The sequence below is a fragment of the Amblyomma mixtum genome, chromosome 4 (genome assembly GCF_055824585.1).
Source record: "Amblyomma mixtum isolate Tamu chromosome 4, ASM5582458v1, whole genome shotgun sequence".
Lineage (NCBI taxonomy): Eukaryota > Metazoa > Arthropoda > Arachnida > Ixodida > Ixodidae > Amblyomma > Amblyomma mixtum.
This window is the reverse complement of record NC_143015.1, coordinates 30,906,196-30,932,210: the sequence shown is the minus strand read 5'-3', so window position 1 is coordinate 30,932,210 and position 26,015 is coordinate 30,906,196. Positions and strand designations below refer to the sequence as shown.

General features: G+C 47.9%; 1 protein-coding gene across 1 annotated transcript; it reads left to right on the top strand.

Annotated features, from left to right (window-relative positions):
* The first annotated feature begins 17,137 nt into the window (after positions 1–17,137).
* On the top strand, positions 17,138–18,248 carry LOC149346067 (uncharacterized). Its single transcript, XM_089541243.1, has one exon. It carries the CDS (start codon positions 17,319–17,321, stop codon positions 18,246–18,248), a length of 930 nt encoding a protein of 309 aa, XP_089397369.1. The 5' UTR covers positions 17,138–17,318.
* Positions 18,249–26,015: the final 7,767 nt, after the last annotated feature.

The window sequence follows — 26,015 nt, the reverse complement described above, 5'->3', positions numbered from 1 at the left end:
TACATATATCCATCCAAATAAACTTTGAATTGAATGCTGCAAGTATTGCGGGATTCTATGCGGCGAAACTGGTGCTCCGTTTCGTGTTTGTTTCACAACTCATCGTGCGCATTAGGCAATTTGTCCAGCGTAACAATTCGTAGTGTGGTAATTCACAGCATTTCTTCTAGGTTGCTAAAGTGCCTCCAATTATTCGATCGTTAGCCGTCGCTAAGGGCTTTGCCATTGCCGCAATCGCTGCTAATTTCCGCATTCATGTCAAAAGTACGTGTAAAATATGAAGCGATAAAAAGAGTTCTGACAAATTTGCCATCTGATCTGCAGGAAGCTAGGCCTTTTCCCAAAGCAGCAACCCAGAGGCAAATTGTAGTTAAATGTTATTAATTATGACTGTCATATAAGTGAGAAGTAAAAGCCAACCAAATAAGTTCTTGTTATATAACACGACATTCCAAAACTGGCTCTGTGTCTGCTTTAAGGTGGCAGCTGGGCGCTCCATCCCGGCCACTTGCGCAATGCGCTGCTCGCGCTGTCCATTAGCGATAGCACGCTACGTGCACGCGGCATAGAATATGCAGGGAATTTACACGTGCTGTAAATGTGTACAACAATGCATAATCACTAGCTCGTGAGCGGCGCGAACTTGATACTTTTTGTATTTTGTAAATTGTGTACAAAGCTTCCCTGTCTTTTCTGTCGGTCGCTTTCCTCCGCACTTTTCCTCGCTATCCTCTCCCTGTGACCTTAATTCTGCCGGCTGCAGCTCTCGTGTTTCCTTTTTGTATTCTCTGTCACTAAACCATTACTTCTAGTTCTTCAAGGTGGGACTGCGGGCGCGTTTCAGAGGCTTTTTTTTTAAGCCCAAATAAGGTAGACCGCAGGGTCACGGAGCTTAAACAGTGGATGTGGGAAGAGGGAATGGTTCCCGGAGAACAATTAACTATCTCCTCCGTCATGACTCAAGTAGAAGACTTCTGCGCAGTTTCGTTCTGTTTCCAGCACAGTGGTTCCGTCGAAGTCACCTCTTTGGTGACATGCCGGGGAAGTACGGCCACTGCGCTTCAGTTCATTTGCTTGACATGAGCTTTTTGCTGCCTTCACCCTTTCCGTCATATTAATGGTGTCCCCAGCCTAAGCCACGTTTACATGAACCCGACTGCGGTGGATCGAGTCAGGGGGTCGAGTTGTGTAAGGTCAGCCCAGCGCGACGACTGCGCGTTTAAAAGAACTCGATTTTAGCGTGTCGAGACGGGTTCAACTGCAGCGACACCCCAAGCGTCGAGCAGCGCAGCGGGTGAGGGCAGTGGCAGCCTCCAAGATTGCGGCACGGCACCGCTGTCTCGCAGGCGCGACGGCGCAAGCGAAAAATAGGTTCGCGCTTATCCTCTCCCCTCCCGCTAGCCCGAGTCTTCGACTTGATCCGGTTTACGTGCTATCTGCCGTTAGAGTCGAGAGAGTCAACCCACCCCCTGCAGCGAGGTTGACTGGACACCGAACTGGCTCCGTCGACTCCCGGAACCGACACTGCGGTGTTTACATGAACCCAGTAACCGGTTTTCAACCCAACTCCTCAACTCACATCTTTTCTGTAGGACAACGCGTCTTTGGGAAGGTGGAGAAGGCGCCTGATAATGGTGCCCAGCTGGTACCCAGTTTCCACCCCTTCCTTTCCGAGAATGCTGGCCAAGGTTTCACTGACGCCTTTGGGCCGTTTCACATGCATGGGATTTTCTCCTGCGACACGACGAATTCTGTTGGTCTGCGACTGGAGGGGGCCGTCGGTCTAGCCGCAGACCGCTTGCTATCGAGTTCCGTCCGGTTGGAATTCGTTCGCAGGCTTTTGCGTACGGATAGCGTACGCGTTTTTGCTTCTGGCGTGTGCTTAGCCTGCACCTTTCGATTTAAAGATGTTTTCTTTTGTTGATGAATTTTAATGGTGCAAGGGCAGCCTTGTATCAAAGAGCGTCAGGGAAAAGTATTTCCTTCTACACAAGGTTAGGCACGAGCACCAGGCACGAGAAAATATGTACGCATTGGAAACCGATGGGTACCGTGCGGAACAGGGGATCGAACCCCGAACCGCCCGTGAACCGCATGCGCACTGCGCTGCTGTCGCTGATTTTAATATAAATAAACAAGAATTGGTAACCGCTTTCAACCTAAACTTGCTTGAATTTCACCGTACCCTTCCGACACAAATCTTTGACAATGTTCCTCCCAGAAAGGCTATGACAGCGAGACACAAGATTCGCAGATTTAAATGGATGACGATTAGGGAGGGGTCAAACGAACTACATGCGATGGCAAATTTCATGAAAATGGACACGCGTCTAAATAGTATCATTTTATCATTTACACGCCTAGCAAGCTATCGCCATAATACTGCATGTATGCAGGAAACGCATGCTGTGTGCCAGCAGTCTGGGTAACATGAACAGCATTAGCCGTTCGTGAGCGGCGCGATGCATATTGTTTTTGTCCGTTGCGGAAAAATCAAACTAACATGGTGACTGAGGTTATACGTAGATGTGAAATACCGTAAATTAGCCGCATGAACGGCTGCATGTATACGGTTACCATACGACATCAGCCTATACTTATGGACTCATATGACTGCAGCCACTATGAGCAAAAAAGAAAAACAAAGTGGAAACAAATCCGCAATGCCATGTTCTCACTTATGCTTATACGGCCGCTAGTCTGTTCATTAACCGTTTGCGTGGCGGGTATAGCATGTGGTAACATCTGTCCAGTCTTTCCTCTGCGTCTTGAGGAGAGCTCGTTGTAATTTCGGTGGTGCGGGCAGGGTAGTATTATTATTAAAAATGATCTGCCCACAAGGCACGCATCCAAGAACTCCCCCCCCCCTCCCCGTCAGCTCGAAATTTACTTTGGGCCCCTCACGAAAAAAATTCCTGCCTACGTGCCTGCTGTACGCACTACTTTATGTATCTTGAGGTGGTCATGCTGTAACTGCACTTTAAGCTTACGACATGTGTTTCTGATTAGCCGATAAGACACTGATCTGCACAAAGTAGTTCCAGATAGAAAAATGGAAATAACTGATGCGGAAATAATTTTCGCAAATACAAAAATTATCCGCACTATGTAGAATTTGTGCTGAATGCAATTAGGGGCAAAACTGGGCGTTTAGTCCATCACAGTTTCCCACGACTCAAAATAATGTGTTTGCGTGAGTGTCAAGTTTCTTAGGTTCCATTTTTCGTTTCATTCGCTCTTCACTTAAGGGCTATCCACGCTCTTAATTGCTCGTGATACAGCTTCCTTCGGGATTGTGTATGCGCGCATGTACCTTGTTCTTCACACTTCAGAGAATTTATTGATGATGTTGTTAATGACAGCAACTGCCATGCTCTCAGGGCGCCATTGTCTGGTTATCGCAGGAACGAGCTTGTCTTTATCAGCTGCTTTGAATTATCCTTGTCCTGAAGTTTTCAATGGCTTTTGGATCTTTTAGGTATTGCTTGTCAGGTATGCAGACTTGTAGTATTAGTGCGGAAGCACTGATGCGGTGGGCAAACCCGGAGCAAAATCTTGCTTTGTATGTGACTTTCTGCCAAGAACATAGCAACGGCGACATAGCAACGCCACGAGATAGTTATGTAACTAAATAAACAAAAAAATATTGGCGCGACTAAGTTTGGAACCCGCGACGGTGCGAACAGATCAGCCTCGCTGGCCTGTACACGAGAGCACTACGCTCTCGCCGCAGTAATGCCGAAGCCGATCACGCCTCGTGTTAAACTGCAACACACTCTCGCGCTGTGCATGGCACGTCGTCGTCTTGAACAACTTTCATCTGTGCGCAAGTCACGAAAAGAAAGAAAACAGGTACGGGGCGTTCGTGTCCATCTGCAAAAACTGCTCTCTCACAATATTTCGTGGTTAGCAATTCTAAACCACCACCAATATTTTCGACGAAGATGGCGTGCGTACACCGCACTAGCAACGGCCGGCTTTTCTTTCGCCCCCGCAAAGAAGGCAGAGCGTAGGGGAGCCACACATAAGCACGCCTTGGACACGCTGGGTGAGAAAAGAATAAGGAGAATCTCAGCCGGGCCCCCCTAAGCTGGGTGTGAGGGGAGTACGCATAAAGTGGACAATGGGCGAAGTTTACTGGCATCTCTTTCCCAAACCGGGAAGGAAGAGTGTAAGAGGAGAAGAAGGAACTCAACTTCATGCGGCGCGTGGTGGCCGATTTGTGAACTAGGGTCGCGTGAACCAGAATCCTGGCCATAGCGGTAGGGTTTTCACTTTAAAAAAACGATTTACAGCGAAGAATGAAAAAAGGGGTACAGTGGGCAAGAAAGTAATAAAACTGAGGCTAATCGCATTTTGCAGACCTGGCAAAGTGCGAAATTTCTTTTCCTGATAAGGAAAAGGAAGGCAGGTTGACGCAGCTACGATTCGTAGCGCTTCAGTGATTTCCCTCGCGGTATACTGCCCTTGCTTCTTCTGTAAGTTAATTACTTATGAAACAATAGCTCATACTCTTTTTTTTGCGTTTCTATCTTCGTTCTGTGCCTGTTCTTGTTTTCATCTGTGGCTTTTTCCGCATATAGTTTAAAGTCAGCACCGTGTACGTATCTTGTGCCTTCGTCCAAACAACTAGTCCGCATGAATACCCTTGTGTGTTCTTTGTGCGTTAAACATCTATGGAGTGCCACGGGGCTTCAAAGCGGTATCTGAAAAATGTTTAATAATTTGGTATCGTACTCGCCAGAGCGGTACGATAGAGCTTGCTCTTGAAAATCTAACAAAAGCGGAAAGGGGAGGGAACCAGAGGATGCAAAGATGCGCAAGCAAGAAAAGAGACGTTATACACGGGCGGGCACTGTACTTTAAACTGTGCTTTATTGAAGCATACAAATGCCGCGCAAAACATCCGACGCATGAGCACCTTCAACTACTACCATGACACGCGCATTGATAACAGCTTTGACCACGCTTATCTACCCTCTTAGTAGGCACGTTTCTTGTTCGTTAAATACAGCAACGTGTCACACAATTATCTTTCTCATGGCTAATATTAAACGCTTGTAAGATTTCTCCCTCATATCTATTCCTTCGCCTCCACAAAATGGTGACACGCTCAAACGGCGCAGGTTTTCTGCAATTTCTGAAACTGATGCGATGAAGAGCCAAGCGCCTTCCAGGGTCTCCTCCTCCAAGGAAGTTATGTTCCTGTAAGTTTCTTAACCCACCTGCCTGTCTGCCCTATATACACTTTTCCACGGGCCAGAGCAATGCGGTAAACACCAGTCTTGCCCTCGACGAAGGGTTTCACATGCTTGATCTTACATGCTCTAAAAGCAGCTGACATGGGAGCGAATGAAGGAATTTGAAGTAATGCCATGACAACATAAAGTCTCCCACAAGACTAATTGTAGCAATAATCTTAAGCAAGGGTACTTCGAATAAATTAGTATCTGCAGGCAGGGCGTAGTATTCTGTACTTACTAATCTACTGCATAAGTCGCGCACCAATATCAGTCAGGACACTGGTTCTAAACTTGCTTGCAAGATGACTGCCATGTCAGGGGAATCCGCCAAGGTAAAGCAATTATGCACTAACGCGCACCCAATCACAGTCATACGACTACAAAGGAAGGCTATTCGGCGCACGCAGGAATCCCCGAGTTGAAGAAACATTCGTTCTAATCAGGGCAGCGAACTCGGATTGTAGTTTCACAGTTAATAGTTGCCTCCACAAGTTCGACCGGGCAGCTTACTGGGGTCGGAAAGGTTTGTGCAACAAGCTGAACGCATGCCTCGAACAGGTGTTGAGGCTTATGCCCACGGTAAATATTCATTCTTTGGCGCGAAAGGTGGGAAGAGTTGGTGTATTGGCGTGAATGTCGCATAACCCTGCAGAGGTCACCCGATGCAGAGTGCAGGAGTGGCGGAGAAAGCACGTGGATGATGGATCCTTTTTTTTTAGGCGGGGGAGGGGGGGTGGGTGATTTGGAGTTTGTTCAGCCTGTGAGAAAGGACTATCCAAAAAACGACAGCCAAGCAGGAAGTAAAAGTGCAGCGAAAAGTTTTTATTTGCGATAAAAAGCACGCAAGCGAGAGCTAGCGGAATAAAAAAGCGATGCGAGTAGCAAAAAGTCAGCAGGGCATTGTCTGAGCTTTGCGAAGCACGTTTCAGCGTAATAAAAGCGTAAAAGCATGGCGAAAATGCAAGAAGGCTGGGTCGGTGTCACATGACGCGGTCGGACTGGAGCAACGGCACGAAGGCCATGGACAGCTCGACGGGGCTGAAATGGTAAAATGTAGGTTAGGAAGAGACACCCGGGAAACAGCAACGGAAACGCGACGGCATAGAACAGGAACACAAGGCAGTGCCGAAGCTAGGGAATTATGCAGAATGAACTGACCGCAGCAAGCGGTCCTGGAGAGCAGTATAGGCTGTGAACGAAAATGCTTGACAAGAGGGATTTATTGCGGTCGAGAGCACCCGCTGCCATGCTAACGTGGACTAACTAACGACCTGCATGGTGTCTGCAACTAGGAACACTGGAGCGGGAAAGCCACTCCGATCTACGGGCTAAGAGCAGAAGATCAGGAAGCATCGGGACATGGTGAAGTGGCCGGAAGTGTCCGGACGAACATATAGACGGAAGTACGTCCTAAGCAGTCGATTACAATGCGGGGATGTAACTGCATAATAGGAGCACATAAGTGACAGTTAGGCACACTGCAATGGAATTTGAACGAGACTGCTGCCAGCTAGCAACTACAGTCCACGCAAAGCAAACGAAAAGTAACTGCGAGATCGCAAAGAAAAAAAAACGAAACGAGACCATGCAGAATTCACTGACCTCATCCGCTTAGCGGTAAGCCTTGGCGGGGCCCTTTCCAGCTTCTTTGGGGGATGTAGACGTATCTTCGGCGGTACCTCCCATGGAGGTCCTGCTGCCTTCCCCGGAAGTCTCGAACTGCACGAGGGCCTTCGAGCGCTTCGTCTCCTCGCTGGTGCGGGAGCCGCCGCTTGCAGAGCGGACAAAGTAAGCAAAGGGCCCCTTGGCCTTCGGCTTCTCCTTTACCGACGGCTTCGGCACGCCTGACGGGCCGGCACCCTGGTCGCCGCCAGCTCCAATCACTGCAAATCCTGCGGCGGTCGGCGCCTTGGTAATCACGGGCTCGGTGATATCATCCAAAGGGATCTCCTGGTAGCTGGACTCAGACCAGCTCTCCCAGTTCGTGCGCTCTGGCGGCTGCGGGTGGTGCAGCTGTTGAGTATCACCCTGCCACTCGGGTTCGTCTTCGCAGCAACACTTGTGGAGGCAGTCCTCGCATGCGCCGCAGATGCACTTCCTGATGACTTCCATAGCTCGTACTCTCCGGAACGTTCGTGGACGGAAGGAGACCGAAGCGTGGATCCTTCTGGCTTGCGTGGCCTCCTGCTACTGCCGATGTGCAGGAGTTGTGAGGGTGGCTTCATTTTTATACGTTTCAGCCCGTAACGACACTGGCGCGAGTTGTGGACGGCGCATGCGCACGCTTGTTATCGCATCACACCAGGTTGGCGTGAGAAATTGTTTGGTCACACAAAGGCACGCGCAAAGAACCGGCAAACTTTTGCGCGATAAATGAAGCAGTTGGAAATAAAAGCAATGGAAACTTATTTTAGGTCCACTGTACTCCAGACGCGCCTTCCTAGAAACTGAAGGTCACTACTTTAATTCAGTACCCAGTGGTGTTTGGTGTTTTCTTCTCTCAAAGAGGGGGCTTGCTTACACGATGACAGCACAGTGACTTAATTATCTGTCTGACATAGCCAGGATGCATCATTCTTCTTCTTCAGTGGTGTCCACGACAGTAGATTGGAAGCAGCTTCAAGCAAGTTTGGCGACCACCTGCTGGTAGCTTTCGTCCCTGGAGTCCTGGACAACGATGTCGCGACTGACAGGAACTGGAGATTACACGAGGTAAATTATTTTTTTACCACTGCCAATTAGTATTAGCTATGAAGGGCACCGCAGATCACGGACTTCCAGAAGAAAAGTGGAAACGCGTCATTGCCACAGCCTGCTCGCCAAGTGAATTGAGGGAAGAAGCGTGCCAAGATCTAAGGACAAATTCGTTCTTAAAGACGGTTTACATCTTTCATGAGTGGTAGACACGGGGCTGGTCGAGGCACAATCACCAGCTAGTTAAGTATGACAGGTATCTGAGGCTTAAAGGTTCATTGAAGACGAATCTGAACTCGTCTTTTTGACGCGGGAACTCTATCTACACGTTCCCAGCAATCTTAGAAATTTCGATTTATTGCCCTGTGCGGCCGATTTCTCTAATTAACTCGAATTAACGTCTGGCGCCTGCCTTTTTTTTTAATTCTCCCCGTTCGGTGGGCGGAGTCGACCAACGCGTGGAGTGCATTTCACCCGGTCCCGTGGCGGCTTGCCGCTCTGCCATCAGGCCTATTTTGCGGCTATATTATCTGCGAATGATGGTATTTATTCAGGGAAACCTAAAAACAAAATAAAGCGAAAGTAAAGCCTCCACAGAGCTGGCTGAAAGGCACTCCACGCGTTGGTCGACTCCTCCCACCGTACGGGGAGAATTCAAAAATACAGGCGGGAGCCGGACGTTAATTCGATTTAATTAGGGAAATCGGCCGCACAGGGCAATAAGTCCAAGTTTCTAAGAATGCCCGGAACATGTAGATTGAGTTCCCGCGGCAAAAAGACGAGCTCAGATTCCTCTTCAGTGCACCCTTAACGTCCCGAAGCTGCATGCAGCTAGGGGAGTATTATGGTGGCCTTAGTGGAAGCCCTCGGATTAATTTAGACCACCTTGGGTTCTCTAGCGTCCACTGACATCGCGAAGCACAAGGGTGTATTTCCATTTCGTCTCTATTGAAATTTGGCCGCAGCGGCCGAGATTTGAACCCGCGAGCTTCAGCTTGTAGCCGAAGCCACTGTGGTGGGTACCTGTCATGGGAAATTTTGTGACTACTTTAATCACATTCCCGCCCTATTCTCGTTCTCTTTTGGCACATAGTTCCGCGAAGAAGTATAACTTTGAGTTTTTTTCGCGAAACTGCGGAAAACTAGGGCCCCGTATAGGCTTGTCACAATAGGTGACACGTTCCTCTTCTCTTGCCTCTTGTACGCAGTCATTGTCGTCCAGGCTCAAGAACGTGCTTAGCGTCATCGGCTGAAACGGCCGCATGTCGTGGTCGCTTTTAGACGCGTTCTTTTTTTGCAGGATGGAGGCGGCACTGATACAAAAAGTGACCCAAAATGAAATCAACCACGGTTCCCGGCCGCAAGTGCTGGCACTTCATTGCATGACGTCATGAAGGAAAAAAAAGGCGCATACTATAAAGTCGCGCGTGCGCACGCGCCAAAATTTTGATAAAGAGCTTCTCTGACGCGAAATGCGTTTCTTTCTCATTGTAAACAAGACACCCGTAGCGATGCCCAAACGTCAATGTTTTACGTTTTTCTTCATTTCAGTGAGACGGGTTTCTGTCGAACCCTGAACTATCTTTGGGAAAACATTCGTCTAGCTCTGAATGGGTGCGCATAACGTCAGTGCTGAGTTGTAAAAGTTAGGGCCGCTGAAGTTACCGCGAAAAATATAGATTGGATAAGTATCTTTGCGGAAAAATTCGTTTATCTCTGAATGGGTACGCATAACGTCTGTGCTAAGTTATAAAAGTTCGGGCAGCAGAAGCATTAACTGAAAATACAGATTGCTTTCGCACAGTTTGTGCCAGCATACGACATAGAGCATACACTGAATAGCGGAAGCTGCGAGTGAATTCTTGTACTGCGACCAAGAAAGATCGCAGTGCGCCAATTGGTCTTTTCTTGGTCGCCTATGTGGCAACGTCTCCTTGATTACGAGGCGTGACCTTTCATCACAGGATTCCAACCGGTATTGTGACAGGAGCTATTGCGATTCCTGTAACGCTTTAAAGGTGGGGTGAGAATTTAGAAGCAGTAATAATAAAATGCATTGTAGCAATGGTACAATCAAAGCTTGCGAATGAAAGTTGGCATGACGTAAACAGCACTAAATAAAAGTCTAAAATTTGTTAACAAAATCCTTACAATTTATGTACGTGCTTATATTTACTTTTTAACAATTGTACATTCTTCTATGAAATGTATTTTTGAATAGGGCTGAAGTTATATATAGGAGTGTAAAAATCATTCTAACGTGACAAACCTGGATGTATAGAGTCATAGGCCTATACAAGAAACACCATATCTTGTATAACTTCTTTCAATTCGCTGAGAAAAAACAAAGAAATTCTAGAAAACCTAGATTTATTGTCAAGGCTTATTTAGTATTTTATACTTTTACTACATTTAAAGACCCACTCCACCTCAAGATCAGGGCACTGAGAAAAACACGAGTACACTTGTGTAAGCAAATGTGTTCAAAGGGAACCAACCATCCGTCTTTTCTCAGTGTGCTACACCTAACAATGATTTCTTTCTTTCCGACGAATTAAACATGATTTCTTTCGAGGTTACAGTGATATTTTGCACCCACTGGTGAATGCAGTAAATAATAACTAGGGATGTCTAAATACAATTGAACCTCGTGATAAGAAAGCTACAGCGGCCCAGTGATTGCTTCGTTATAGCCGTAGTTTTCATATAGACCGTGTTGACCGAGCTTCCAAGGGGAATCGTCATTCCTTCGTTATATCCATTAGTTCGTTATAAACCGTCTTGTTGTGACCAGTTTCGACGGCAGTCATTTCTTAAAAATTGAATGGAATAAGAATAATGTAGCCACAAATAAATCGGATACGAGTCGAACAGTGACAGAACCGAACCGAGAATGAATGGAATATTTCTACGAACATTAGCCATATGTGCGATCTTTCGCACAAAACGATTAATCGCGCGAAGCAGCTTAGCGCGCTACCTGCTCCGCTGCAGTACGGCGCTATAACATAAGGAGATTTAGTAGCTATAGCCTATCACCAGACGCGACACTGATCTTCGCTAGGGGGCACGCAAAACGGAGTCAGTATCATATCTCTACGCCCGTCACTTCAAACGTACGGCTCTCGAAATTGAGAGGACAGCTAATAAACCATAGCGATGCCGTCGTAAGAGCACAGCCGCCAATCTATAGTGCACCTCCGGCGCATTTGCGAGGGCCGGTGCCTTACCGTAAAGGCCGATTCGCTCGACGGTCCGTTCGCCCGCGGCCCGCGCACTACGTATTCATGCGTCAGCAAATTGAGAGACGCGCTGACCAGGCCACAAGCCGACAGCGCGCCTCTTAATGTGCTGACGCATGATCACGTAATACGCGGGCCGCGGGCGAACGGACCGTCGTGTGAATCGGCCTTAACCTACTCCAAAGATGAGCGATTCCTGGCGCACAAAAGACAATCGGCCAATTTGCTTCTTTTGTGGCCTTCCTGGTCACGTAGCCCGGCAGTGCCGCCGTCGTCTCCCAGACGAGGAAATTCCTCCCCAAGCTCCTGGGTACTGGCCTCCGAGTCAGTACCCTGTGCCTGCTGCGCCGCCGCAAATTCGTGTTTTCTCCCCGGACCGTTCTACCCTCACCAGCCGCCGGACCTCTTCTCCACGAGGAGGGTGTATCTCGCCTATGCAACGCCGCCCCACTGCTAACCTAGAAGAAAACTAGGCGTCGCAGTTCCTGAGGCGAGAACTGCGTCCACATCGAACTTCGAAGGACCTCATCCGTCAGCCGCTAACCTCATTGAAATTGTCATCAAGGGCACCATCTATGTCGTCGAGTTCGTCGTCCTGCTCTGCTGTTTTCATGCTGTTATCATGCTATTATTTCCTATCGCGCAATGCTGCTATCATCGATTGTGCTCGAGCTGAAGTAGAGTTCTCTGACCTGCGCGAAGCGATCTTCGGCGCTGCACCTTCTCGTGCCTGTGTTAAAGCCCTCGTTGCAGAAGACATTGACCTGCCCCCCTGCTCTTCAGTTCTTGTACCCCTCTCTTGCGGCTCTCTTCGCGACGACACTGCCCTCTTCACACCGTCCCCTATCTTTCTGCACCGCAAGTGTCTTCCTCTGCCACACGCAGTACTGACTATATAAGCTGGCCTCTCCGTACTGTTCGTCTCTAACCCATTCTCATTCCCCAACGCCTTGCGCCTAGGTGAATGTCTCGGCACTGTACAACCATTCGCGTCTCTTCTCATCCGCGAAGAGACTGACGACGCGCCGCACCGTTCCATAGCCGCACTCAGCCCACCAACTGCTGCGCCAGATCCCTCCTCAACCGAAGTTCCTTCCCTCTATCGACAACAACCTTCCAGCGCCGCAAAGGACACAGCTACTTTACTTCATCAGTTTCGCTCGTCATTTGACTCACATCAAAGTTCCTTGTGTCAAACTTCCACTGTCACCCATGGCATCGACCCAGGGGACCACGCACCGCTGCGACAACGTCCCTATCGTGAGTCTGTGGCCAAACGCCAAGTTATTGAAGACCAAGTCCACAAGATGCTGCAGAGCGGCGTCATTCAGTCCTCAAGCAGCCCTTGGGCATCGCCTGTAGTGCTCGTCAAAAAGAAGGATGGCTCCATACGTTTCTCTGTAGACTACCGCGGCCTTAATAAGGTTACGCGCAAGGATGTCTACCCCTCCCTCGCATAGACGACGCTCTGGACTCTTTGCAAGGGGCTGAACTCTTTTCCTCCCTCTATTTGCGGTCCGGGTACTGGCAGGTACCTATTAAAGAGGTCTTTTGTCACAAAACCGCTTTTGTGACACCGGATGGCTTGTATGAATTTACGGTGAAACCCCTCGGACTTTGCAACGCCCCCGCGACTTTTGAAAGAATAATGGACACAATTTTGCGTGGACTTAAGTGGAAGACATGCCTTTGCTACCTGGACGACCTCGTGGTCTTTTCACCGGACTTTATGACACCCACCTCTCCCGTCTGAAGCACGTCTTGACCTGCCTCTCTGACGCCGGCCTGCAGCAGAACTTAAAAAAATGCCGTTTTGCCGCCCGTCAATTAACCATCATAGGTCATGTTGTCTCTGAGCAGGGTGTTAGTCCCGACCCAGCGAAACTTCGTGCTGTGGTTGTCTTTCCCAAACCTACCTCCATCAAAGACGTGCGCAGCTTCCTGGGTTTGTGCTCTTATTGCCTGCCGCCGGTTTATTCGCAACTTTGCGTCCATTGCTGGGCCTTTGACCCAACTGCTCTCTGGAAGTGCGGATGGATCACTGTGGTCCCCAGCGTGGGAAGAAGCAAGGAAGACCTTGCGCCGCCTCCTCACAGCGCCGCCCATTCTGCGCCATTTCGACTCGGCCGCTCCTACCGAAGTTCACACGGACGCCAGCGGTGGTGACCACGGCGCTGTCCTCGCCGAACAAAAACCCGGCTTTGACGAATACGTCGTTGCCTACGCTAGCCGCACACTCACACCAGCAGAACGCAATTACTCTGTAACTGAAAAAGAGTGTTTGGCGATTCTATGGGCCCTCGCGATGTTTCGACCGTATATCTACGGGCGCCCTTTTGACGTTGTGACCGACCACCATGCGCTCTGTAGGCTTTGCAACCTGTAAGACCCCTCCGGCCGCCTCGCTAGGTGGGCCCTTCGCTTGCAAGAATATGATATCCGCGTCGTGTATCACACCGGCCGCAAGCATAAAGACGCCGATGCACTGTCCCGCTGCCCCCTCCAAGCCGAGATCGCCAGCCTCTCCACCTCCGGGGCTTCTCTGCCCTTGCTTCGCATCAGCGACATGCCTTCGGCGCAGCGCATGGATCAATGGATCGCTTCCCTTCTCCACTTTCTCGCCAACCCGACAGCTGCTTCACCGGCACGTGCGCTCCGCCGCCAAGCTTCCCATTTTGCGATTCGTGACAACCTACTTTATCGCCGCAGCTACAGCTCGGAAGGCCGCAAATGGCTGCTCGTTATTCCCCGTCACTTATGCTCGGAGATATGTGCATATTTCTATGCTGCCCCCCCCCCCCCGCCCCCAAAGCGGTCACGTGGGCGTTTTCAAGACCTATACCCGCGTTCGGCTGCGCTACTACTGGCGCGGAATGTACACCTTCATCATGAAGTACGTGCGCTCATGCCTCCCCTGCCAACGTCGCAAGACATCTCCCCATCGTTCCGCTAGAAAGGTGCAGCCGTTACCATGCCCTCCACGCCCATTCGACCGCATTGGCATTGATTTATACGGTCCGCTTCAATACACTGCAACCAGCAACCGTTGGGCTATTGTGGCGGTGGATCACCTCACCCGATATGCCGAAACTGCTGCCCTTCCGGCTGCCACAGCGACGGACGTCGCCTCCTTCATTTTGCACCGATTCGTTCTTCGTCACAGTGCACCTCTTGAACTGCTCAGTGACCGAGGGCGCGTGTTTTTATCTGACGTGGTAGAATTGCTTCTGAAAGAGTGCAACACGATTCACCGAATCACCACCGCCTACCATCCGCAGACAAATGGCCTCGCTGAACGATTTAACCGCACCCTCGGAGACATGCTGTCCAAGTACGTCGCTTCTGACCACACAAATTGGGATCTCGTCCTTCCGTAGGGCACGTACAATACCGCTATGCAGTCCATCACCGGCTACTTTACGGCCGGCAACCCTCTGCTACTATCGACACAATTCTCCCTTACCACCCTGATGAATCTGAATATCGGCCTGTTTCCGAAGCCGCGCAACACGCCGAAGCATGCCGCCAAATCGCCCGCTCAATCACGTCTGACACCCAGTATCGCAAACGCACCCGTCTCGACCAAGACCAAACCTCGCCGAACTATTCTTCTGGCGCCCTTGTGTGGCTCTGGATCCCTGCAGGAACTCCCGGTCTCTCCTCGAAATTTCTCGCCAAGTATCATGGTCCCCGACCGTGTACTGGAGCGCACCTCTCCGGTTAATTATGTCGTGGAACGCCTCATGCCGTCTCCTGACCTCCGCCGCCGCGGACGGGAGACCGTTCGTGTCCAGCGCCTCAAGCCATACTACGACCTCGCCATCTTGCTATCACCTCAAGTCGCCAGGATGGCTCGTCTTGTCTCCGGGGTGATTGTAAGGATAAAGAAGATGCGTCTGATGACTGCAAAAGACGAAAACGAGGTGGCCGTGTTGTCGAGCGCTACGCTTGTGTGTTCTTCGCCGATCTGATCCCGGACTGTTGCCGTCGCCGTTTCCGTTGCCTCAGTACCTCGTAATAAACCCCTCTCAGGACGTTCTACGTCCGCCGCTTACGAACGTGGGTGGCGCTGATGAACGCTCTCAAGGTTAGGTTCTTTGTAAACATAAATACCCACAAAAGCAGAAGATTTGACCGCCGTCGCCGTAGCTCAGAGGTAGAGCACCGGACGCGTAATTCGGAGGTCGTGGGTTCGGATCCCACCGGCGGCATGTGGCTGTTTTTTCTTCTGCTTTTCTAATCAATTAGCTTTAAGCGATAACATATTCAGTAATATTCTGAATTGATCCACACCACAAAATAAATAAATAAATTAAAAAAAAACCTGTGCACCTTGGTTTCTGTGGCTGTTGGCTTCTATCATATTTATAATGAGTCCCTCATTCCCCTTCCCTTGTTTGCTTAATTGCTTAGCAGGGCCTCGGTTCTGGCAGCCTTGACGCCATAGGAAGCATAAGAGGGTTCTCACACAGCTTCCACCCTCGCCGTTAGATGACGTTCTACGTCACACCAGCGCTAACTCAGGACGTTCTACGTCCGCCGCTTACGAACGTGGGTAGCGCTGATGAACACTCTCAAGGTTAGGTTATTTGCAAACATACGACACCCACGAAACCCACGAAAGCAGAAGATTTGACAGCCGTCGCCGTAGCTCAGAGGTAGAGCACCGGACGCGTAATTCGGAGGTCGTGGGTTCGGATCCCACCCGCGGCATGTGGTTGTTTTTTCTTAGCTTTTCTAATCAATTAGCTTTAAACGATAACATATTCAGTAATATTATAAATTTATCAGCACCACAAAATAAATAAATTAATTAACAAAAAACCCTGTGCACCTTGGTTTCTGTGGCTGTTGGCTCCCCACCCCCCTCTTTACGATGCTATATATATATATATATATATATATATATATATGCTGCCGATAGCCGATAGCCGTTCCACGGTTTAAACGTCAATAAAGTGTTTCAAGTGTTTCAAACGTTGGTCTACGTTCTTACTGTATATATATATATATATATATATATATATATATATATATATATATATATACATACTCCTTCCTGTTTGACGGCCGGTTATCGCGCATTTCTTGGGTCTCAAGCCGCACAATTACGCCGGCCGTCTTGCCTGCTTTCGCACGTAGTCTGTGTAAATTTGTGTTGTCGTTTCGGGTCAAGAAAGTTACAGTGCTATTTCGTTCACTTTCGTCGAAAGATCTTCGTTTTTGCTAGCAGGGATTCTATGTACTTCAAGATTTAGGCGCCGGCTGCGGAATTCGAGATTATTTATGTCTTGTTTGACCTGAGTCAGGTCTTTACTAGGGCTCTCTTTTTCGAGTTCATTACCTCTTTTGGTCAAATATCTTGTCAATTTCGCTTGAATAAGTAGCCCTATTTGGAATTCGTCAAAGTTACCTGACAGCGTCTACACTGAACTTTGAAGCTTTCTACTTTGCTAGGAAATGCTAGGATTGCATCCATTTTCTGTTCCAGTGACATTAGGTGTTGCGGTATGGTTTTTTCAGTTTTTTGCCCTTCAGCACTTGACTCTAAGGGTTCACTTTTAGCTTTATCACCTTTGCAAACGCAACATTTTCATTTCCATGCCTTTTAAAAAACATTTTTCGTGTTGTATGTTTATTCAGTTTTACCGCAGCATTCATCTAAGTGAAAAAGAATTTAGCACTTACGGCAGCCGAGTTAAGTGTCATCCTCGTCTAATTCTCGTCGGCGCGGAAAACAACGGAACTGGGATATGGCTATCTACAACAATCCCTGTTCAACATACGGACAACTTGTAGCAGCAGCGGCAGAGAGCAAGACACATACTGTGGTGTTATCGATCCTCGTGTTATAGTATCTATCGTAGCAAGTGCACGTGTACTCTTGTGATGCTCGGCGCATGCGTGACGTACTCCGTGTCTGTATATATACTTGTCAGGTTGCAATAAACGGGGCTTTTTCCTTTGGGCGTGGGCCTGGGGGCCACGCACTAGTCCTCATCGAAGTGTCGTCCTGCGAAACACTACATGGTGTCAGAAGTGGTTGCCCAGGTTATACGGGACCCACGGCAGACGTAAGGTTACCGCCTGTGGCCGGCCGCCAGCAGCATCGTATACCAGCCGGATAACAGCCCAGAAAATGTCGAAAGAAACGAAGGTTTCGTCTCAGCCTTTTTTGGTGCAGCCGCCAGCGAGCTTCAACTTCGACAAGACGTCCGAGTGGCCTGGGTGGATACAAGAATTCGATGACTACCGATTCGCCTCAGGACTTAATGAGCGAACTCAAGAGGCTCAGGTGCGTACGTTGCTGTACACGATGGGACGACAGGCACGCAACATTTTCAAGACATTCAACTTGTCCGAGGAAGACTCGAAGAAATACGACGTGGTGAAGACACAGTTCGACACCCATTTTGTCGCCACAAGGAACTTAGTCTACGAAAGTGCGTGCTTCCATCGCCGCCACCAAGAACCAGGCGAGTCTGTAGATCAGTATGTTACGGAGTTACATACGCTGGCTGATAGATGCGACTACGGGGAGATGAAAGAGCGGATGATTCTCGACCGGTTTGTAGTTGGAGTACGGGACGCAAAGTTGTCGGAAGCTCTTCAAATGGATGCGGCGCTGACTCTGAAAAGTGCTCTCACCAAGGCACGCCTGAAAGAAGCTGTGCAGCGACAGCAGCAGGATCTTCGGAGCGTTGTGGACCGCGAAAAGCATGAATCCCGGACGAGGGCTGAAGTCGACACTGTTCATAGGCGGACATCGAACCAGAGACGTCCGGATCACCAGACGTGTGCGGCTTGCGGTAGGGGCCCTCATTCGAGGTCCTCGTGCCCTGCCAGAGGAGCACTGTGCTACGTGTGCCAGCGCCGGGGACATTTCGCAGCTGTCTGCTCACGGACACAAAGGACTACGGAACCCGAAGCATGGCCTTCAGAGGTAGGCATCCGCAGTCCTCGGGGTGAGCAACCGAACATGAACTGTGTGACATTTTCCGTGGGAGATTTGGCTGTGTCATCTGCAAAGGCTCGCTTTGTTCAGATTGCTATTAATGGTGCCAGGTGATTCTGTTTGGGTCAAGGACTACAGGCGAACAGGTGTGGTGCTTCAGCGCGCAAAGCGGCCACGCTCGTATATTGTGGTTTTGGAGAGCGGGGGCCAGATTGAACGAAACCGGCGAGCGCTAATCAAGCAGGCGCCAAACAAAGGCTCGGATTCCAGGGACGGGGAGTATGAATTTCTGTCTAGCCTAGATGGTACAGAGGAGAACGGAAACTCTGTTTCCATTGCACAAACTGTCCCAGACGGTCCCGAGGAGAACGGAACGGAAGCTCTCCCAAGTGATCCGTTGCAGCCGCCGCCGGAAACCTCTTCGCCTGCGGTACAGGGTGAACATGTCACACGCTTTGGTCGAAAAGTAAGAAAGCCGGAACGGTACGGTATTTGTGAATGCCATTCATGGAATCGCTTACATTGAATAGTTGTATTTTGTTTTACAAGTTGCTGCTTTAGTTTTCTCAAAGGCAAAGGGAAGATGTCGTGTTATCGATCCTCGTGTGATAGTATCTATCGTAGCAAGAGCACGTGTACTCTTGTGATGCTCGGCGCATGCGTAACGTACTCCGTGTCTGTATATATATACTTGTCAGGTTGCAATAAACGGGGCTTTTTCCTTTGGGCGTGGGCCTGGGGGCCACGCACTGGTCCTCATCGATGTGTCGTCCTGCGAAACACTACACATACTTCCAAGGCAAAGAAAGTCACCAACCTGCAAAATTAAGAGCAGAGCTTAGCTGCGTCCGTACTGCGCTGTCTAGACCTTGATTTCCTTTCTGGCGCCTTAGTTACTTATCAGTGCAGTTTCATTAGCACGTAAGAGATTCATGAAAAATTCGTTAGTCTCTTCTTGTTGGTTTTTGAATGACAAAGAGAAATCGTTATTGACACTCTGTGAAACAAGGCGTTAAGCTAACACGAACACATTGGCTTGAATAGTAAACAACTTAGTAGGTCAACACCAATAGATTCCTTACTGGCACGGTCTTCACGAAACACAAGTATGCCAATATCAATAGAGTGGCTTGAATAATTCTGAATGGTACACTATTGATCGCACACACTAGAAAGCCAGCACAATAAGTGCTTTCAGTTGCGAAAAAGAAACTTAATCCTACTATTTGACGAACACGCCACGTAGCCAACCCCAAGAACATCCTGAAACGTGTTTTTATGGGTACCTAAATGTTCATAATACGCACCATGAAGACATCCTCAATGCTTATTAAGCCAGGAATTCTCCACAAGATCTCCTTTCATGTCATGCATCACTGCAAAGGGTACATGAATATAAATATCCTGGCGTCATTTTTTCTCGCACTATGACATGGTCAATACACATCGATTACATCACAGCTAAAGCTCTTACAAAAGTTGGTTAATTGCGGCGCACAGTACGGGATGCTCCTAAAGAAGCCAAATTGCTCATGTACAAAACTATAATTCGCCATATTCTTGAAAAAGCTTCTAATGTTTGGAATCCATAGAACCAATGTGAAACTGACCAAATAGAATCTGTACAACGACAAGCTGTAAGATTTATTTTCCGCCGCTACGACTTTAATTTTTCACCCTCATCTGCGATGTCTTCTCTAAACTTAAGCCCGCTCGCATCCCGCCGAGAAACTGACTCCTTAACACTTCTGCACTGAATAACCCATTCTGCTAATTGCCTTTCAGAGGGCAAGCTTATCTCGTTTTCAAATCCATCTGCAACCAGGAGCCATCACGATCTTAATATACAACATTTGTTTGCCCGCACTAACGTTTTTAAATACAGCTTTTTTCCGCGCACTGTGGAGACTTGGAATTCTTTGCATGGTAACATTTGTGCATTATCAATCTGATTTTGCGTCGGCAATTGAGTCGTAGCATTGTATGTCGTTGTTTTCAGCGTTTATATTTGTAATGCTTGTAATGTACCCTCGTATGCGTGGAATTGTTTCACATTTTATATACCCACTCCGGCTATGGCCCCTAAAAAGGGACTGCAGTATTAAAAATACATAAATAAATAACTAAATAAATAAATATAATAATTATGTGATAGTTCGCTCACCAAGACAGCAATTACAAAAGCAGCACTGCTGATCGCACGTACGATCATATTTTCATTGTGCACTTACACTCGACCCACTCTCTAGTGCGATGTGTTCGTGAAACAGTGTATTCAAGCGTAAATCGTAATGAATTTTATTCTAGGAGTTAAAATATGGATCAATGCATACATCAGCTAAGTCAAGCTTTTCGCCTTCACATCTACGCAGTTCATCGTCCGTCGGCTCTTAGTGTGTTTTGCAAGAGTGAGTGTAGCACTGAACCTTATAGCACCGGGAAGATTTCAGTCTTCGCTAGGGTTCCTTTCGAAGCACTGGGTCGATGAATGTAAGCCGAAAATGTACAATTGACTGTTCTCAGTACTCGCCACGCTGCTGTCCCCAGCAGAGGGCAGCAGTGGTCCCCTCCATGATGGCTTTCTGGCGCCCATTGTTTCCGCTTCACTGGATTAACCATCTTCCGTCCCAGGCAGTGCCAACGCCCTAGCACCGCAATTAGCGGGCGGCCGTCCTTGGCAATCCTTCACTGCATACCGCAGTGCAATTTCTGAGAGTTTCTTCAGCACACTTTTTTCTGTACCCTGAGAGTCTGCTACGCTCCATGGCCGCTATGACGGCTGCGCCTTGCGAATCTCGCCCCGCTTGCTACCTCCCCCCACACCTACCTCGCCTCCCCTGCTTGACAGCGGTCACTATCAGAATTTTCTGCTCCGCACGGATTCTTTACGCGCAGTGCTCACCCCCTTTCCTCAGTACTCTGCACAAGGACTACCATTTCACGTCCTTTTGCGCGTTCCTCGTGAGCCCGCTCCTTCCCAACACGAAAGGTGGCCTTGTACGCTTGTAGAGGTGAAGGGAACACGCCAGCCCGTTGCAATGCGAGTCGATCGCGAGCTTGCGGCCGTTCTACACAACGCCCTGTCGTGCTGTCGTGCCGTCTGCTTTAAGACGAGGTGCAACAGCTGTGCACCCCAAAGCGATCATTTGATGCGTATTCCGCTTTTGAATTAAATGACAGGTCATTACTCTTAAAATACTTGCTATTACAAAAGGGTCACACACGCATCGCCTTGCTCAAGATGTGGCCTGTCTTCAGTTTCTAGAAGAGCCGAAGGAGGTCAATCGGCCCCCATCGCGACGGGCTCGTGTGTTCCCTGCCATATTGTTTCTACCTGTAGCAGGAGCGTAAGCCTCGTTCCGCTGGGCAGAAATAAAAAAAAAATTTCAGCGCATTTACCTGAAATGTGTTGGTGTATGACAGTACGTGCATGCCGTCTTCTCTGGTTGCAATACCACTTTTATGGATCACAAGGCAGAACTGCAGGAAACGTTTTCGGAGAACACACGAGCTTAAAGTTTCTGATCGTGACAGTTACTGATAGGAAACGGCAATGGTCATCGTACGCTGAATAGGCCTGGTCCTCAAGCATAAACCACTTTTCTCAGCTACCTAGGATGCCCTGGGTGCAAATTATAAAGCTGCAGTCCTCGACTGCATCTGTTTTTTCTCGTTTTTTTATTTTTAATGTTCCTTCAAAAATCTGCCCCAATGATGGTGAAGACGATAGTTTGCTTGCAATATTTTATTTCTTTTTACAGCTCGGTTTCGCCTTTACATGTACATAATTAGTACAGGCCAGTTGAAGAACCGAATGGAAGCAGTGTGCTAGAAATTCGGCACCTACAGTGCATATAGATATAAATCCACAAAAAAAGCTATTCATGTAAAACCCTTTTAAAGATAAGTATCTCAAGCTCGTGCACAGAATTCCACAGGATCATGCGTTGAAAGGCTGTGAAGGTACAGCCCAGGCAGCACAACAACATTGGCCGAACGTCGCGCAAGTGTTGGCAAAACTTGGCACGAACATCGGTCCTACACTGGCATTTGGGCCGAGCGCTACCACTTCACACATTGGCCTTACTTTCATGCCAGTTTTGGGCCAACGCTCGGCCGATCAAGCGGCCAACGCAATCCCGATGTTCGTTCTGCAGCATGGACCAGCAAAGGTCTCATACTGGCATCCAACTTTCAAACATTGGTAGCCAACTTTCAAACATTGGTAGCCAGCTTTCGAATAATGGTTTCCAGCTTTCGAATATTGGCATCCAGCTTTCGAATAATGGTTTCCAGCTTAAGAATAATGGTTTCCAGCTTTCGAACGCTGGCACATGCAATTAACCCACTCGGCAATGACTGGCACTGTGGATGGATGTACATACATACCATTCTACCTAGCAAATATTCATAAATGAGGTTGCGAAAGAATTCCAGAAAAAAGACCCGTTTATTGCTTTGAGTTACAAGAATCACGCTTCTAGCGCACACAGCATGGTTTGCGCTACCACCAGCCACCGTGGGGAGTAAAGAAAAGGGGCCCAAGAGCATGGTGGCAGAGGCTGTGGGAAAACAATTTATTTTCAAGTTTGGTGCGTGCCGATCAGGTTGGACAAAGCATCTCGGCAAGCTGCTGCGGCACGGCTAAGGCATCCATAAAGCGCTCAACGGAGCTGTCCTCCAGTGAACTGATCAGTCATATCCAAAGTAATCGTTGCACTCCACTTGCAAAGGGACTGCTGGACTGCATTCAAAGAAATTCCTCGTCCAGTTCTTGCACGATGGCCTCACGAAGCGCCAAGCCTGCAAAGAGATGCATGATGTCATGGTAAGTTGAATTATGGCCATCACAGAACAAAAACAAAAATGATTAAATAACACCGAATTTTGTGAAACACAGTCATCGTGAAGACACTAGCAACATATTTTACAGGATAATTTTTAATTTATTCTTAAGAACCAGCACCACATTAGTTGCACAAAGTGGAATTTAGTTTACTAAACTTCCCTTATACCAAATGGTTTAATTTAGTTTAATGCGTCGTGTCGCACTCCCAGTAAATATATTCAATGCGAGATAAGCAAATTAATGTGATATTGAAAACAGATTAATGTATTATTTTGTTTTAATATAACTCGTATCTCTAAACTGCGAGGTAATTTTTTATTCCAGTAAACATGCACAGGTTGTAGCGTCTCTTCCACATGGACGTCAAAACAACATTTTTGATTAGTTTTATTTAATGGGGTTAAAAATGCGGCTTGCGATTTTTGACGAAATACGCTGAACGCAAGGAACTCAGGGCACCTTTGTTTTACCTTAGTTGCTTCGCATGCATGCTATAGTTGGATTCGAAACTGCAACTTGAAAACCACACAAAAATACTAGTCTTATAGTCCAGAGTAATGCCCTTTCTCATTGCGAGAGAACTTGGGCAAAAGCTTTAACCAGTAATTGCGGATTTTCTATTGAGTCTGCAAGAGTAGAAGGCAAAAAGAAACATTACGAAAGTATTACACATATCCTTACCAACTAGTCTGCAGTGGAAAATTAATTAAGCGGTTCTGATTTCCGTCGTGCATAAGCGGTAAAGGACATATTCCCGAATGCATCCTATCTCAAGTCATATGAGTTCAAACCCGCTGTTAGCCAAAGTAGTGAATCTTTAGTGAGTTCATCTCACCAAAGACGAAAAATTAAATTCTCACCATTCGGCCACAATTCCACTGCGCACGACGTCAAGCAAGCCATTTCGCAATGAGAGTGGGTACACAGAAGTCGTCCTCGTGCTTTTTGACTCGTTCTCTTCTCCTGCCTAAAAAATAAAGGCGCATGTAGTCGAAGCAACATTTACTACAAAAACCACTTTAACTTCCAGGCGTATATCAAGGTAAAAGAGTTTTAGTACTTACAAAAGATCTTGCAGGCGGTACGAACAGCGTCGGAGCTCTCCTAATATATGAGTGTGGCTTTTCGCGTGCTCAGACTATGAACGGTACTAGCTCGAGTGTGCATGCATTTTCGTCGCGTTGGTTGTGCACGTGGTTGAGCTCCGCCGTGCAGTCAAGAATGTCTTATTGTGATGAGTCGCGCGGTTCCAAGACGAGCAGTGGAGATGATGGTGTGTGTGTGTGGGGGGGGGGGGGGGGGGGGGGGTTGGCTGGAGGGGAGAGAGTAATTTTCCTTTACACAGGTTTTGTGGTTCCGAGAAAAGTCCTCGAGCTGAAAGGTGGAGACAGGGAGGTGGAGGAACAGCGAAGCGCGTAGCTGCGTGCGAGGGAATACAGGTTTGAGAAAGTGACAACCAAAAAGAAAAAATAGCGCTTCGCGGGGTGGGGGGTTAGCCCGCTCCCTGGAAAAGGGCACGGCCGGGAGAACAGGTGGAGAGATATTGGACTTGAAGACTTGAAAGAGAGAGGGAAAGAGGCCAAAACACGTGAAAAGGGTTTGGAATTTTTGGAGAATGAGTCACATGGCCACAGGCAGTACAGAAAGCAATATCTACAAGAGAGAAGTGGATGGGAAACACGGAAGCGTCAAAGTATTGCTACAAAGCTGCAGCAAAAGCCTGAAAATTTTGAAGTGAAAAACTTGGAGCTTCAAGATGCATTTCGCCAAAACGACTTGAGACACTCGCGTATTTTGTGGGGCCGTATGATGTGGCTTCTGTCAGTTCAAGATAGCTTAAAATGTTACCACATAACAAAAATATAAAGCAAAAAAAATATCCAAGCAGAATGCGCGCTCTTTCAGTTTCATGTACCGTACATGCGCCAAACAAGCTAGGTTAACATACGTCTAACGCCAGTTGTCAGTCCATTTATTCAGTGGTCGTCGAAGAATCCTCAAATTGTTTGTTGGGGTGGAAGTTTCGCACAAAAAAAGCAAAAACAAACAAAGGCATGTTGAATTGTGGTTCGCAACTACTTTCGATGCTTTTCATCAATAAAGGTGATGTTCGAAAGAAAAAAAGAACCTGCGAGTAAATATGCAAAGACGTGAGCAAGAGCTATATAGCGCCCAATGCAAATTACGCAACAGAAGAACAAAATAGTCAAAAACAAAAATTTCCAACACAACGATTTGCAGAAAAGGAAGGAAATAGCAAATCAGAAAACACGGGAAAGGCGCGATCACAGGGCAAGACGTAGGGAAGCGTAGGAATCGCTTAGCACGCGTCCGCGTGCGTTTATGAAGCATCCGCCTAATATTTCACGAGCGCAACGCATAATTCGAAATTACGAGGCGACTGCTTCGTTTCTGGACGTTGCCAAAACTGAGCACAATTTCGGTTTAGCGAATGCACTTGCGCTAATCTATTACGTTTGTATCGCGATCTCCCTGAAGCAGACACCAGCTGCGTACTGCGGCAGTGAATTCCTAGAGCGAATAAAAAAAAAGTGATTTTTTTATTCCAAAAATTTAATCAAATGAAACTTATTTGATTTTTGTTGAAGGCACCTGTTGACAATTTTTGTTGAAGGCGTGTCGGGTGTTATCAGAACGTTAATTCTGATCAACAGGACTTCGATCGCAATTCTCCTAAACGTATTATTGCTGCTCACTGCACAACCAGAGTGCAGCTTTTCCAACGGAATCATGGGTAGCTTTGCTCACAAACTGCAAAAGTGTTCGGTTAAAATATAATAATAAATAAAACCAAATCTTTGAACTCGCATGTTTTAGCGCGTTCGAAAATTATGAACTGCCGATATGGTACTCGACAATAAAAATAATTTTGAACCCATTTTAACGGATGACACAATGTTTACCAACGTTTGCCAGTATAATTTGAACACTGGATAAGCGGTGGCAATCCTAGGCCAATATAGCCAGCTCCCGGAAATGGCATAGCCAATTCTGGCAAAGAGTGGAACAAC